This window comes from Chenopodium album, chromosome 10, assembly GCF_948465745.1.
Source record: "Chenopodium album chromosome 10, dcCheAlbu1.1, whole genome shotgun sequence".
Classification (NCBI taxonomy): Eukaryota; Viridiplantae; Streptophyta; class Magnoliopsida; order Caryophyllales; family Amaranthaceae; genus Chenopodium; species Chenopodium album.
The window spans coordinates 5,132,077-5,148,957 of record NC_137843.1 but is presented as its reverse complement, the minus strand read 5'-3'; the positions used below and the strand labels follow the sequence as shown (position 1 = coordinate 5,148,957).

At 38.5% G+C, this 16,881-nt stretch overlaps 1 protein-coding gene and 1 pseudogene across 1 annotated transcript; both read left to right on the top strand.

The window, feature by feature from the left end:
- The first annotated feature begins 1,708 nt into the window (after positions 1 to 1,708).
- LOC145563252 (RING-H2 finger protein ATL78 pseudogene) lies at positions 1,709 to 2,515 on the top strand (annotated as a pseudogene).
- A 5,397-nt stretch (positions 2,516 to 7,912) lies between these two features.
- LOC145564622 (uncharacterized) lies at positions 7,913 to 8,557 on the top strand. Its single transcript, XM_081624888.1, has one exon. It carries the CDS (start codon positions 7,913 to 7,915, stop codon positions 8,555 to 8,557), a length of 645 nt encoding a protein of 214 aa, XP_081481014.1.
- Positions 8,558 to 16,881: the final 8,324 nt, after the last annotated feature.

Sequence of the window (16,881 nt, the reverse complement as noted above, 5' to 3'; positions counted from 1 at the left end):
GGTTCAAATTGGGTTAATTTCATTTTGGATTAGTTTAAGTCATTCTATTTCAAGTACAATTCAAAATTGGTCAAACAAATTTCAATTTGGATTGACATTTGGTTCAATTCGGTTAAGTCAAGTCAATTTAGGCCGGGACAGTTTTGTCACATATGAATAATAATAGTGGGTCAATTGATTATTCCAGTCTCTAAAATCTATACGGTATTTATAAGCTAAACTTCTAATCACTTGAATTTGATTATGCGAGAATGAATAGATATATTTTTTTCCATGAGGCAAATTATATGGCCTTCATTTCAGCGTATACTCCAACACTTTTATCAAAGCAATACTCCCATTAGTACCATCTGAAAATAAAGATCCCCACTTAGCACTTTCTAAATATAAACTTGCATTGTTAATATAACCAAACACTTGAAAAGGACTAACAAGGTGCTTGCTTACAATATAGGACGTATAGTTAATAGCAAGTATTCTTAATTAATGTAATTAAGTATCCAATAAAAGAACACGCAAGTTGACAGGGTACAAGTAATTGTGATCCAGCTACTAATTACATGGCTTAATGCAACGTCTTTTTGAATCGAATTTGTGGTGTAGGATGCAAGAATTAAATACGAGGTGATCTTTTGCTTTAACTCTTAAACACCATTTGTATAACCTAACATCTTATAGATTTATATCAACTTGAAACTTGCTAGGCTTGTCACTCACTTTCGTTTGCTTAACCACTAGATTGAATTGAAACAATAACGGCAAGAAGCTTATCTTCACTTTTTTTCTTTAAGATCATTGGATACGTTCAATTTCACGTCATGTAGTAAAGCTGTTCCGACTAGAATGACTTAATTTTGATCAATAACGGGTTCAAAATTAGAAATTAAACTAAAATTAACTTGAATTTTCAGATAAGTTGATAAAGAATCAGGGGGGAAAAAAAAATCAAATCTATACTATAGATAGACTTCTAGAGAGTTCTAGTTACCTTATACTTGGTATGCTTCTCTTTCTCTGGCCTTTCTTTCTTCATTCCTTCAATATTTTGAATTTTTTAATAACATGCATAACACAAGCTAAGTTTGATCATGCACTATTTACTTTATTTTTAGCCGAGCTTCAATTATTTTTACTGAATTGAAATTATTTTTACTGATTATTATTTTTATAATTGAGGTGAAGAAAACAAAACTTTAACAGCACAATCCACTTGCTTTACTTCTCCTTTCCACAAATTTAATTTTGTCAATTCTCAGTGTTGTAGTTTTAAGTGAAATAAAAAAAGATTATAGGAAGTACGAGGTAAAAAGGCTAGAGACTTATTAATAAAACTTGTTTACCTCTTACATAAGTAGAATTTTACATTATCAACAACCTAGCTATAGAACGCCAAACATCAACTCAAAAAACCATAACTTTTTAGCTAGTTCCTACATATATACAAACTTAAATACGATCAGCTATTATACGACAAAGTACTTAATTAGCATAAAAAAGTTTACAAAGTACTTAATTAAATAATAAGGTAAAGAATGCTAAGGATACACATATCTATCCTTGCTAACAACAAACATATAGAATGCAAGATATACTTATATATACTATATAGGATCTACAAAATCTATACTTTTTATAACTTTAGGCCACTATATATTCATCTTTCAACACAACCACAATTCCACATCCAACTCTATCCACTCCTCCCGCAATAACAATAATACATATTCTCTCTTTTCTTTTACAAACCAAAAACATGTTTCCTTCAACTTCCTTCTCTTCTATTCCCCAAGAAATCACTACTAACCTTCATTATTCTAGAAGGTTACTACTTCACTCCCCATTCCACTCTTCACCATCTACAACAGAAGCACCAACACCAACCTACCAAGTCCTAGACCCGAGTTCAAGCCATGGCAACCCCGGCTTTGATTCTAACATAGTCATGATCCTCGCGGTCTTGGTGTGCGCTTTAATATGTTCATTTTGCATAAACACCATCATAAGGTTTGTGATCAAGTGGTCATTTATGATTACTGGAGAGCCTAGTTATTACCTAAACATAATTAATCATGATCAAAAGAAGAAAAGTTGCAATGGTTTAGACAAAAGGGCATTAAAGACATTTCCAGTAGTGAAGTACTCAACCGAGGTGGAAATTCAAGGGTTAGGCACTGAGTGTGTGATATGTTTATCAGAGTTTAAGGGTGATGAAAAAGTTAGGATATTACCAAAATGCCATCATGGTTTCCATGTTAAGTGTATTGATAAATGGCTTGGTTCAAACTCCTCTTGCCCTACTTGTAGGCAATCATTAGTTGAAACTTGTCAAAAGATTGTTGGTGGTGATGATCATCAGACTACCTCATCTTCATTAAACACATCTTCTTCATCATTATCATCGTCGACATCAACAACAACAACATCATCGTCTAGGGAGATGGTTGTAGTGAGCATTGTGCCACTTGAAAGGGAAGATTTGGTGAGAAATTACAGGAGTGAAGTTGCTCAAAGCTAGCCAAATTCGTAGTTGGTTGATTTTGTAGATTTTTGTTAATTTAAAGAGTAAAAAATTAGGGAGATTTTAACAATTTTATGATAATTAACTTGTTAAGTTGTGCACATGATAGATATTACAGACATATTTTAACGATGAGTTCGTTGTTCTCAATTATTGAAAGTGTACAAACAAAAGAGCAATAATGTACAATTCCATGCTTTGGCTATATAATTGTCCATAATAACCTCCGATCGATCCTTTGAATAATTGTCAATAATATTGACTTATTCCTTTTTCAAATAATAACTTGACTTTCCATATCAATATTTCTAGTTACACCATTTATCAATTTAATTATAATCTTCTCCTATGGTGAGTTCGTTGTAACATATGGAATTTTACTTGAATTGAATACGCAAATGATCTCACATATATTAATGCACTAAATTATCTAATTTTATTTCATTCCTTTTAAATAAATTTCTACAAAGTATGTTGTTTTGGGTAAATTATTTGATCAATAATAATCCACACACTTTAATGGTCAAAATAAACAAGCTTTGTTATGTAGCCAAAGAGAATTTCAAACTACAACTGCACCTCTGGATCGGAGTTGTAATAAGTTATGATAATATCAATATTGTTAATTAGTTCTTTATGTACTAAATATGTATGAGCGAGTAAAATGTTAATTATTTAATTTAATACTACAATAAGATATAAATTATGCTAAAGCATTGAAATTTTGTGGAATTGGACTATCAATGACATCAAATAGGTCATATATGAAATTTTAGATTGTTGCTTAACATGTACTAGTATCTCATTCCACCTAAAAGCTCTTATGTGTTGTGGGGGTGGGGGTAGCTTATAGGAGCTTCTAAGATCGTCATTAATTCATACTATTTTCTCAAATATACTAGCATTACTTAATCTAAGTAGACAAACAATAGTTTTAAAATATCAATAGATATTTAATTAATCTCCATAAAAAAGAACCTATTGACATATATTAAAAAATATTTTGTTAAGAAATAACATATGCGAGTTGGAGCTAATTGTCTCATAATGTACAAGAAAGAACTATGTCCCATCACTCCACACATTAGACAAAAGAACGGCAGACGTTCATACTTGATCCCTATTCGAATGACCTTTCCATCCTTCCCCTTCATGTTAATAAGGAAACGGCCAAACCTTTGCGCCGTTTCCTTAACATGAAGGGGAAGGATGGAAAGGTCATTCGAATAAGGATCAAGTATGAACGTCTGCCGTTCTTTTGTCTAATGTGTGGAGTGATGGGACATAGTGAGAAAGATTGCCTTAACGTATCGGAGGAGGAACAGAATCAGGGATTGAGGTGGAGTCTAAACCTGAGAGCAACTCCTAGAAAGGGTAGACAGAAGTTAATTGAGGAGATTGAAGAGGTGAAAGCTAGCAGGAAGATTTTATTTGTGAATAAGAAAGCTGGAGGTAGTGAAGGAAAGGCAGAGGGGAGTGTGAAAGATATGGTGCTTGTGAATGCAGAGAATGCGGAGGGTGGGAGTAGGAGTAAAGAGAACGAGAGTGTGGTTAAATACAGTGAGAAGCAGGGAGAGTGTGTGAATGTGATGTTAGGTGAGGAACACATGCTCGAACCTTATAATAATGAGAGGGTGGATATGGAGGTGGGATATGATGATGGGAGTGGGGATGTGAGCCGAATTCTGACTGGGGACAACATCTCTTCTTTCGTATTTGAAGCAGGGGAGGGGGCAGGAAAAAATTTGCAAAAAAATGAGTGAAATTGAAAAAAGATGAGGGAGGAAGCGTGGGATTGGGGGAAGGAGAAGTTGTTGGCAGGAAGAGAAAGGAGAGTCTGGGAAGTGATCTTATGAGTGGAGATGACAAAAGCAAAAGAGCTCGTGTGACTTGTCCATTGGCCGAAATTTCAGTAGCGGGTGTTGGAGACAACCAACCCCGCGAACAGCAATGAAAACGTTGAGCTGGAACTGCCGGGGATTGGGCAATACCCGGAAAGTTCAAAAACTCCAATCTTTGTGTTGGAGAGAGCGCCCAACTTTTGTGTTCGTCATGGAATCTATGATTGATAATGGTAGATTAGAAAGAATCCGTAATAGATGTGGTTTTGAGAAGGGATTATGTGTGAGTAGTAATGGGAATTCCGGAGGTTTGGGTTTGTGGTGGAGGGATGTTAATGCTCATATTATTTCTTTCTCCATTCACCATATAGCGGTGGAGATAAGGAATTCTAATAATGTGCCTATTTATGCTGTAGTGGGGATGTATGGATGGCCGGAAAGAGAAAATAAATTCCATACTTTTGAGCTAATGAAATCTTTGAGGGAATCGATACATATTCCTATGATTTTCTTTGGTGATTTTAATGAGATCTTATGTGAAGAAGAGAAGTATGGAGGGGCTCGAAGAAGTGATAGGGAAATAGACTTGTTTAGGGATGCTGTTGAGGTGTGTGCTTTGAATGATTTGGGATATCGAGGGAATGTGTATACTTGGCAACGAGGGAACGACCCGCAAACTGTAGTACGGGAGAGATTAGATAGATTTTTGGCATGTGATGATTGGTGTAATTTATTCCCAAATTCTTCAGTTCGGCACTTCCCTATGTACCTGTCGGATCATGCTCCTATTCTGCTACAAACAGAGGGAAATTCGAGGCGTCGAAGAGGAGGTAAAAAGTTTCACTTTGAGGCCATGTGGTTGGCAAAAACCGAGTGCCATGATGTGGATAAGGCAGCGTGGGAGGGGAGCTCGGGGCTCGCTGTGAGTGCAAGGATTACTAAGTGTGGCTCTTCTTTGTCGGAGTGGGCTGCTTCTTCTTTCGGGAGTACAAAGCAGAAAATAAAAGAGAAAGAGGAGGAGTTGGGTGAGTGGCAGAAACGGGTGTCTGATGCAACAATGTTGGAGAAGTGTAAGGAAATTGTAGCCGAGTTGGATGACTTGCATAGATATGAAGAGTCCTATTGGCATGCGAGAGCTCGTGCAAACGAGTTGAAGGATGGTGACAAAAATACTTCCTACTTCCATCATAAGGCAAGCCATCGTCATCGCCGTAACCACATTGGGCAGTTGGAGGATGAGAATGGGGTCATGCGTGAGGATGAGATTGAAATTAAGAGGATTATATCTGACTATTTTTCAGATATTTTTTCCTCTTCTATCCCGACTAATTTTGATGATGCTTTGGCGGGCATCGAGCAACTTGTTACTGATGAGATGAATCAATGCCTTCTTGGTGAACCATCAGCGGAGGAAATTTTTGACGCCCTATCTCAAATGCACCCGAACAAGGCACCCGGAGTTGATGGTATGCATGCTTTATTCTATCAAAAATTTTGGCATATTGTTGGCCCCGACATTGTTAGTTTTGTTAAAGATTGGTGGAATAATGACCGTAACCTCTCTGATATAAACAAGACCTGTATTGTCCTTATTCCTAAATGCAATGAGCCTCGGAAAATGAGTGAATTTCGTCCTATCAGTTTGTGTAATGTTGTGTATAAATTGATCTCAAAAATGCTTGCCAACCGATTGAAAATTATTCTGCCGAATATTATTTCTTATCATCAGAGTGCTTTTGTCCCCGGAAGGTTGATCACGGACAATGCCATAGTTGCTTTTGAGATCTTTCATGCTATGAAAAGGAAAGGGGAAGGTAGGACGGGTACGATGGCGCTTAAGCTTGACATGAGTAAAGCTTATGACCGGGTTGAGTGGTCTTTCCTTGAGGCAGTGATGGGTAGGCTCGGTTTATCTGTGATTTGGATCAAAAAGGTGATGCAATGCTTGTCGAGTGTGAAATATTCTTTCAAATGGAACGGGGTGACTGATGGATGTGTGATTCCGGAACGTGGGTTGAGACAAGGAGATCCGATATCCCCGTAATTATTTTTGCTGGTTTATGAGGCTTTTTCTGGTCTTCTTTGCAAGGCTGCGAAAGAGAAATTAGTTCATGGAGCCTTAGTTTGCAGGGGTGGGCCGCGAATTTCACACTTGTTCTTTGCAGATGATAGTATCCTTTTTGCTAGAGCTACGCTTCAGGAATGCTCTACAATTGCTAATATTATTAGTACTTATGAGAGAGCTTCTGGGCAAAAAATTAATTTTGAGAAATCTGAAGCGACTTTTAGCAAGAATGTTGAGGCGAATAGAAGACGAGATATCCTTAATGTTTTGGGTGTGAAAGGGGTTGCTCGACATGAGAAGTATTTAGGGCTGCCAACGATTATTGGGAGGTCAAAGAAAGCGGTGTTTTCGTGCTTGAAGGATAGGATATGGAAGAAAATGCAAGGGTGGAAAGAGAAATTGCTCTCGCAGGCGGGTAAGGAGGTTCTTATTAAATCGGTTGCTCAGGCGATTCCGACATATATGATGGGTTTATTCAAAATTCCTGACGGAATTCTTGATGAGATTCATGCCTTACTTGCTCGATTTTGGTGGGGTGCTAATGGGACTAGTCGTAAGATGCACTGGATCAGTTGGGAAAAGTTATGCCTTCCAAAAGCCTTAGGGGGTATGGGTTTCCGGGACTTGAAAGTTTTCAACCAAGCCTTGCTTGCCAAACAAGGGTGGAGGCTTCTCACTAATACAAACTCCCTGGTGCATCAGGTTCTAAAAGCAAGATACTTCAAGCATGGTGACTTTGTTTCGGCTCGAAGAGGACATGACCCAAGTTTTGTATGGCGCAGTATATGGGGTGCAAAGTCTATTCTGCTTGAGGGGCTAAAATGGCGAGTTGGGGATGGTGAGAGCATTAATGTTTGGGATGAAGCTTGGCTCCCGGGTGATAGTGTAACTGTGGTGCCTTCTCCAAATTTGGCGAGTCCTGCAGACCTTGTTGTGGCAGATTTTATTGATAAAAATGCAGGGGATTGGAATTGGGATGTGATTAATGCTCATTTTACCACGGATGATGCGAATCTGATTCGTAGTATCCCTTTGAGTAAAAGGTATCCTGTTGATGCAAGATATTGGTGGCCATCGAGTGATGGGGTCTATTCCACGAAGACTGGGTATTGGCTGGGTAAGTTGGGTCATATACGTAGGTGGGAGCTGCATTATGGAGCTGATTCTGATGCCTTATGGAAGCTAGTTTGGGGGATGAATGGCCCGCCTAAGCTATGTCACTTTCTTTGGCGTGCTTGTACGAGGTCTTTGGCTACTTTGGGGAGGCTTTGTGATAGACATGTACGAGAGAATGGGGTGTGTGAACTGTGCAATAGTGCTCAAGAATCTATTTGTCACGCTATTTTTGAATGCCCGAATGTAAGTCAAATCTGGACTCCCTCACCTTATAATAGCGTGTTGTGTGATGCTCCAATGACAAACTTTGGTGAGTTGCTGCTGTGGGTGAGCACCAGATTAAGCAAGGAGGAGCTGCTGTCTTTTAGTGCTATGGCATGGGCAGCCTGGTCTTATAGAAATTCTGTCATCTTTAACAACCCTTGGAGGTGTGTCGTGAGTGGTACCTTAGGCTTCCTGAAATTGGTGGGTGACTACAAGAAGTATAATGTTGCTGTGAGTTGTGTGCGTGGGAGTAGCTTTCCATCTTGTAGTAGTTGGAAGGTTCCTTGTGCGGGTTGTGTGAAAGTTAACACAGATGCAGCAATGTTGGCAGGAATTGGGGTGGGTCTAGGGGCTGCTGTGCGTGATGATGCTGGGCGGATTATGGCTATTGGTGTGAAGCGATGCCAGGGTGAGTTCTCTGTGAAGCTGGCAGAAGCTTTAGCAGCCAGGTGGGGTTTGCATCTTGCGAGTTTGGTTGGTTGTGACAAGGTGGAGCTAGAAGGTGATGCTAGCATTGTGCTCAATTCTGTCACACAGCAGAAGAGTGGCAGATCCCCTTTTGATCTTGTAATTGAGGATATCTTGGATGTTGGTAGAAGTCTTAGTAGCTTTAGTGCTTATCATGTCAAGCGTAGTGGCAACGCTGTTGCTCATCTTGCAGCGAGATTGGCTCCCCCTAGTGGGTCGGAGTATGTAATTTTTAACTCATTTCCCCAAGGTATCGTTGCCTTGGCGGAACTTGATTTGCTGTGATTAATAAAATGCCAATCCCGATTGCCTTCAAAAAAAAAAATGTACAAGAAAGAACTACGACCAACTTTAATTCTTGTGAGCTGCTTCGCGTTTTATTAGCAGATTTCACGATGAAATTTTGTTACGATTGTGTATTGCTAGATTGTTCAGGTGATTTTATTCAATTAACATTTAGAATACAATAAAATCTCATTATTTTCTCAAAATAATATCCAAATCTAACGGGCTTCATTTTTTTTTTCTTTTTTTTTTTTGGAAAGAACATGCTTCATGTTTTGTAAAGGCTTTAAATTATATTTAAGGGCACTTTTGCCAACTAGAACATACACACATGGGGCCCACCCCTGCAGGCTTAAGCCGCTTACAACGCAATTACAATTATATTTTTCCACTTAAGTTGGTCTACAAAATAATGTAAATCAGCTAGCTGTTGAAACCTTACATCCACAATCAATAATTATTTGTTTACGCTTTTCTATTTTTCAAATCAAAATAAAAAATACATAAAAGTTAATATAATTTATCTTATATCTAAAAACTAAACTTGTGACAGAGTAAAAAAAGTTAATCTATCACTAATAATACGTAAAATAAGAAAATTTACTATCTGTAAACGAAGAAAGGTCTTTAATCCGATAAAATATTTAAGAGCAATTGTACCAAGAATAGAATCGTGCTTTTGGGAACAGGCAGATTTGATGTCGTTAATTTTCTTCTAAACACCAATCAAAATGCGACGCTTTAACTATAATCTTGTTTAGTGATACTTGTTTGAATAGTTTAATGTTTCTTCAAGAGAGTTGTAAATTGCACTGTCTTGTCTTGGCTATGAATGAAGCTTAAAAGCTTAATCAGTACTTTATTATCACTTTAAGAGCGTTGATACATAAATATCTTTATAATACGTTACGGTCCTTAGTGCAAGATATTAATTAAGCTGCTTTTGATATATAAATATCTTATAATTATGATGATGTTGAGTATTAGTGCAAGATATTAAGCAGCTGATCTGACAGGGCAGATAAAATCATATATAGATCTTACTACACAAATTGAAGATAAAATCATGAATATATATTAGTTTAAGATAAAAAAGTAAGATTTAGTAGCCTTGATGATATAGATCTTACTACACTAAGCTGTAGAAGTTCTTGATGATCGAGTTTAAAATGCGTTAGCCTTTAAACTAATTTGTAAACATAAATTTAAATTATAGATTTCAGCTATACTATAATTAATTGGATCGACTCGGGTTTGGTCATCTTTATTCTGACCATCTTATTTCTTGTATGGTTTGAGTTGGGTCTTTTTTTTTTTTTTTTTTTTTTTTTGACAACAAGCTTGGTCAATTTCATTTCAAGTTAGTTTGGGTCATCATCATCTTGTTTTGGCCTGGTACAATTCAAGTTTGGTCATACCAGTTTTAATTTTAGCCGCTTTTTGATTTATGTGAAGATAGGTTTGGGACATTTTCGATTATGTCAAGATAAGTCAAGTCAATTTAGATTGGGTCAAATTAAATTTGCATGTATGATTGTAAGTGGTATTCAGATTTTTTTTCTTGCCGACCAAGGTCATTTTTTTAAAAAACTAATGTAGTGTATTTTATAAGCCTCTAATATAACTTGAATGTAATTACTGGAGAATGAATAGATATATAATTTCGTTGTTGCAAATTAGATGGCCTTCATTTTCTCGTATGTGTTTGCACTTCAACACTATGTATAAAATTAAAAACTCTTTTGTAAAAACAATAATACTCTCACTTAATTAGTAGTACTTAATCTGAAAATAAACTTACTAATAAATCCAAACACTTGAAAAGGACTAACAAGATGCTTGCTTACAATATAAAGAGTATACGTATGCTAGCTTTATATTAAATCAATAGCAAGTATCCTTAATTATTGTAATTAAGTATATGTCTTAATTAGAAAACAGCCTAGTTGACAGGGTACAACCGTATAAGTAATTGAATTGTGAGATCCAGCTACTAATTGCATGGCTTAATGCAACGTCTTTTTGAATCGAACTTGTGGTATAGAATGCTAAGCTAGCAAATTGAAAAAAGAGGCGGTATTTTGCTTTTACTCTTATAATTATAAACATACATCTTGTTTAGTTACTTTAATTAGTGCTTAATTAACCACTAAATTGGACATTTGGATCAATAATCACAAGATGCTTATCTTCTCCTTTCAAGTAATTAATATAACTGATTCAATCATAATGACTCGTTTCAGACCAATAACATCTTTATTAGGACTATTATTCTTATAAATTGTCACCTTTACCTGGCCTTCATTTAATAAAACTCCCAAATCTATACTTAGTTACATAGATTTTGTTTCTGTCTGATCCCGACTCCTCCAAGAACTCGGACCTGAGATTCTGATACTCCTATCGGCAAGCTGAGAACCTACACAATGAAAAGAAGTTAGCTAACCCCGGGGTGATCCGGGGATAACCACTCCGATGATAAAGTCAAAAAGTGTTTGAGAAAAGAAGATAAATAAGAGAGAGAAAGTAGAGAGAGATTAGAGAGAGAGAGTAATTAATGCCCTCATTAATGAGGTCTTACCAACTATTTATAATAGTTTACCTTGACAGGTGGCTCTCATCCATGCAGAGCCTTTTGTGCCAAGTGTTGAGCTTCTGTTGCCACGTGTTAAATTGCGGCAGGCCGACATGTCCTCTTTCTGTAACATATCAGCATCTTCTTGTGGTCTGGTCATGTGCTTTCCCAAGATATCGGTCATGCCCAGATATCATCCTATACAATTAGTCCCCCAAGTGAGGACGCATGATCATTCATCATCGTGCTCAGTTAATCATGGGAGACAAGTTGAACCTAACAAAACGAACTTTGGGTTCCACATCTCATTCTTCAGACTCTTCCTTAAATTGGAAATTTTATTGTAACAACGTTTCTTGTACTCTGTTAAGTACTGCTTACTAACAGAGTTTCATTACTAATCTTGCCATTGTCATAATTCATTTTAATCGCTTGGCCTGTATCCAGGTAAATTAACTTCTACATATTCATATATTTTTATGCTCTATGTTCTTTTGCTGAGAAGTGTTATTTTAATTTGCTACTTTTAGTACTTTTATTACTATTTATGTAAGAGGATAATTGTTGTGCCGTAACGCCGTGTTCTTCATCAGTTTCAGTAACTCATCAGTTTTATTAACCCCTTTTCCTCCCCAAGTGACCTTGTATGCCGATAGCTTACAAGGTCAATTTATTACAAAAACCCTGGGAGCGAAAAACTCCGTTTTCCTCCCCAAGTGACCTTGTAAAATTGTTTCTGTCTGATCCCGACTCCTCCAGGAACTCGGACCTGAGATTCTGATACCCCTATCGGCAAGCTGAGAACCTACACAATGAAAAGAAGTTAGCTAACCCCGGGGTGATCCGGGGATAACCACTCCGATGATAAAGTCAGAAAGTGTTTGAGAAGAGAAGATAAGTAAGAGAGAGAAAGTAGAGAGAGATTAGAGAGAGAGTAATTAATGCCCTCATTAATGAGGTCTTACCAACTATTTATAATAGTTTACCTTGACAGGTGGCTCTCATCCATGCAGAGCCTTTTGTGCCACGTGTTGAACTTCTGTTGCCACGTGTTGAATTTCGGCGGGCCGACATGTCTTCATTCTGTAACATATCAGCATCTTCTCTATAATTATCAAAACCTGGTCGTGTTTTTACAAAATATCGGTCATGACCAGATATCATCCTATACAATTAGTCCCCCAAGTGAGGACGCATGATCATTCATCATCGTGCTCAGTTAATCATGGGAGACAAGCTGAACCTAACAAAACGAACTTTGGGTTCCACATCTCATTCTTCAGACTCTTCCTTAAATTGGAAATTTTATTGTAACAACGTTTCTTGTACTCTGTCAAGTACTGCTTACTAACAGAGTTTCATTACTAATCTTGCCATTGTCATAATTCATTTTAATCCCTTGGCCTGTATCCAGGCAAATTAACTTCTACATATTCATATATTTTTATGCTCTATGTTCTTTTGCTGAGAAGTGTTATTTTAATTTGCTACTTTTAGTACTTTTATTACTATTTATGTAAGAGGATAATTGTTGTGCCGTAACGCCGTGTTCTTCATCAGTTTCAGTAACTCATCAGTTTTATTAACCCCTTTTCCTCCCCAAGTGACCTTGTATGCCGATAGCTTACAAGGTCAATTTATTACAAAAAACCTGGGAGCGAAAAACTCCGTTTTCCTCCCCAAGTGACCTTGTATGCCGATAGCTTACAAGGTCAATTTATTACAAAAACCCTGGGAGCGAAAAACTCCGTTTTCCTCCCCAAGTGACCTTGTATGCCGATAGCTTACAAGGTCAATTTATTACAAAAACCCTGGGAGCGAAAAACTCCGTTTTCCTCCCCAAGTGACCTTGTAAAATTGTTTCTGTCTGATCCCGACTCCTCCAGGAACTCGGACCTGAGATTCTGATACCCCTATCGGCAAGCTGAGAACCTACACAATGAAAAGAAGTTAGCTAACCCCGGGGTGATCCGGGGATAACCACTCCGATGATAAAGTCAGAAAGTGTTTGAGAAGAGAAGATAAGTAAGAGAGAGAAAGTAGAGAGAGATTAGAGAGAGAGTAATTAATGCCCTCATTAATGAGGTCTTACCAACTATTTATAATAGTTTACCTTGACAGGTGGCTCTCATCCATGCAGAGCCTTTTGTGCCACGTGTTGAACTTCTGTTGCCACGTGTTGAATTTCGGCGGGCCGACATGTCTTCATTCTGTAACATATCAGCATCTTCTCTATAATTATCAAAACCTGGTCGTGTTTTTACAAAATATCGGTCATGACCAGATATCATCCTATACAATTAGTCCCCCAAGTGAGGACGCATGATCATTCATCATCGTGCTCAGTTAATCATGGGAGACAAGCTGAACCTAACAAAACGAACTTTGGGTTCCACATCTCATTCTTCAGACTCTTCCTTAAATTGGAAATTTTATTGTAACAACGTTTCTTGTACTCTGTCAAGTACTGCTTACTAACAGAGTTTCATTACTAATCTTGCCATTGTCATAATTCATTTTAATCCCTTGGCCTGTATCCAGGCAAATTAACTTCTACATATTCATATATTTTTATGCTCTATGTTCTTTTGCTGAGAAGTGTTATTTTAATTTGCTACTTTTAGTACTTTTATTACTATTTATGTAAGAGGATAATTGTTGTGCCGTAACGCCGTGTTCTTCATCAGTTTCAGTAACTCATCAGTTTTATTAACCCCTTTTCCTCCCCAAGTGACCTTGTATGCCGATAGCTTACAAGGTCAATTTATTACAAAAAACCTGGGAGCGAAAAACTCCGTTTTCCTCCCCAAGTGACCTTGTATGCCGATAGCTTACAAGGTCAATTTATTACAAAAACCCTGGGAGCGAAAAACTCCGTTTTCCTCCCCAAGTGACCTTGTATGCCGATAGCTTACAAGGTCAATTTATTACAAAAACCCTGGGAGCGAAAAACTCCGTTTTCCTCCCCAAGTGACCTTGTATGTCGATAGCTTACAAGGTCAATTTATTACAAAGGGTACGTTATGGTAGTGTAACCGTTTTTCTTCTTTTCCCTTTTTTTTTTTTGCTTGGGCGGGAAAATTTTTACACGTGTCACAAATCCTGCCGCTGCTTTTTGAAAAAGTTTGCCAATTAACAGCCGTCGGATCTCTGAACCGCCTTTCACTTCAATTGGCCATTCAGCTTCCCCTTTTTAGATCAAAATTCCGCCATTTTCTTACTACTTTGCATTCCTTCCCAGTTTTCTCTCGAAAAAGTTTAAGTGGCTGACCACAGTTCTGTCCTTTCTTATCCTCCTCGCGTTCGGTTTGTGCATTCCGTCTCCTCGGGCGTACCTTCTCTTTCTTCGTCGTTTCTTTATCAGTTAGAGGCGTTAAATCCGCGATTTTCATTGAAGGTATTTTCGTACCATAACCCCTGATTTTTCATGCTATTTTTATTTCCTTATATTCAATTAAATGTCTGAAGATAGTGTCGAAGAGAATTTTCCTAACCTTAGTACTGCTAGGCGTCGTTTAATTAGACAATCTTTAGGCAAAGAAACCGGTAGTAATCAAGGTAATTCGTCTTCCCTTTCTGATAACATTGACTACCCTTTTGAGACGTTAACTTCTGAAGAAGAAAAACGCGCTTTTATGATACATAGGACCATTGCCCACCGTGAAAGCGCCCTTCACCCTACTAACCCTGATATCCCTGCCGATACTGAAATTCTTGACGTTGAACCTGTTAATGTCCGTTATCACTTACGCAGCTTTACTGGGAGACGATATTTTAATCAATACGGCACTAACGTTGGCAATATAGGTATAAACACTATGCCAAGGGTAAAGAGTACAAGTTATCAACCCCGAGCCGCCGCCCGTGAAGCCGTTGAGGCCGCCAAAGCAGCTGAGGCCGCCAAGGCAGCGGAATCTAGCAAAAGACCTGGACAAGGTCAGGTTGTAAGTTCTTCTGAAGAAGAACTTGAGGATGACATCCCTTTGACCCCTGAAGAAGGTCCGTCATCTCCTGTTCATGATTCTGCCGTCAACTCAGTTTTAAGAGATGACGACGCTCAGGAAGACAGTGTAAATAATGAGAGTAGGGATGACATTGTTGATTTAACGGCTGAGGTTATCCAGGAAGAGAATTTGGACGAGGGGTATAGTTCTGAGACTGATAGGGCTGAGTTCCGACAACCTATAGTTCTTGGCAACGACGGAAAAGTTGCAAAGGAAAAAATAAGTGAAGCTTTTAGGAAAACGGCAATTACAAAGGACTATTGTCGTCGTGCGAAAAAGCTTTGGGTTCACCATATGCCTGCTACTCGTCTTCAACAGCTCCTCGCTCTTTATGTAATCGTGAGCTTTGCTGAACACTGCCGCCAATGTCGGCAGACTCTTCCTTGTAAGATACCTTTTGAAATCCGAATCAACTAACCCATTCATCAAAGCCATCACGGCTATCTCCTGTTGTAACTTCGGAATAGTGTTTGCTTCATTGTTAAATCTCCTGATGTAATCCCTCAGAGATTCATCTGGTTTCTGCTCCACGGCCATCAATTCTCTAGAAGTTCTCTGCCTTACGCTATTACTGACATATTGCCCTACAAACATCTCAGTCAGTCTTTCAAAGCTATCTACTGATCCAACTTCAAGGTTGTTAAACCAATCGGCTGCAGCCCCAATCAAAGTTGTCGGAAAGACCTTACACCAAACTGCATCTGAGTTTGTGTACAGCATCATGTGTCCCTCATAAGATGTTATGAATCTTGCCGGATCCCCTCTTCCATCATATCTACAAGTCGGCATTTTCACCTTCTCCATTGGTTGATCTAAGATGTGCTGGGCAAATGGGGATGCCCTTAACTGCACTACCGTGCGTACTGCTTGACCTGCTACTTGCGAGCTTCTTTGCTGCTGAGTTCTGGTATCCACAACACGACTCGAGGATTGCTCATCCTGCCGTGATGTTGTGTGCGTCCTTTCTGACGACTCATGTCGGGGTCTCCTTGACGAGTTCTCCAGCTGATTGTGTTGTTCCTCCTGGTGACGGTGCGATGTTCCTCTATCGGCCTGGGCAGCTTCTCTTTCAGCCCGTGCCGCCTCAGCCTCCTTTCTCTTCTTACTCATTGCACTCATCACCCTTGCGGCTGTTTCCAATTCATCTGGAGTGAATGCCGCCATAGGATCCTCTGCCTCCCCCCCTCCTATAGAGGGGGTTATCGGCATATGGAACTGATTACCCTCTAGGGTATGGGTTTCATCTACTATCTCCACCTGGGGTTGTCCTACTGGTATTCCATTGTTAAAATTGTTTCCGGCCATGATTATTGTTGTTGTACATATATTTTTATGCTCTATGTTCTTTTGCTGAGAAGTGTTATTTTAATTTGCTACTTTTAGTACTTTTATTACTATTTATGTAAGAGGATAATTGTTGTGCCGTAACGCCGTGTTCTTCATCAGTTTCAGTAACTCATCAGTTTTATTAACCCCTTTTCCTCCCCAAGTGACCTTGTATGCCGATAGCTTACAAGGTCAATTTATTACAAAAACCCTGGGAGCGAAAAACTCCGTTTTCCTCCCCAAGTGACCTTGTATGCCGATAGCTTACAAGGTCATTTTATTACTAAAACCCTGGGAGCGAAAAACTCCGTTTTCCTCCCCAAGTGACCTTGTATGCCGATAGCTTACAAGGTCAATTTATTACAAAAAACTTGGGAGCGAAAAACTCCGTTTTCCTCCCCGAGTGACCTTGTATGCCG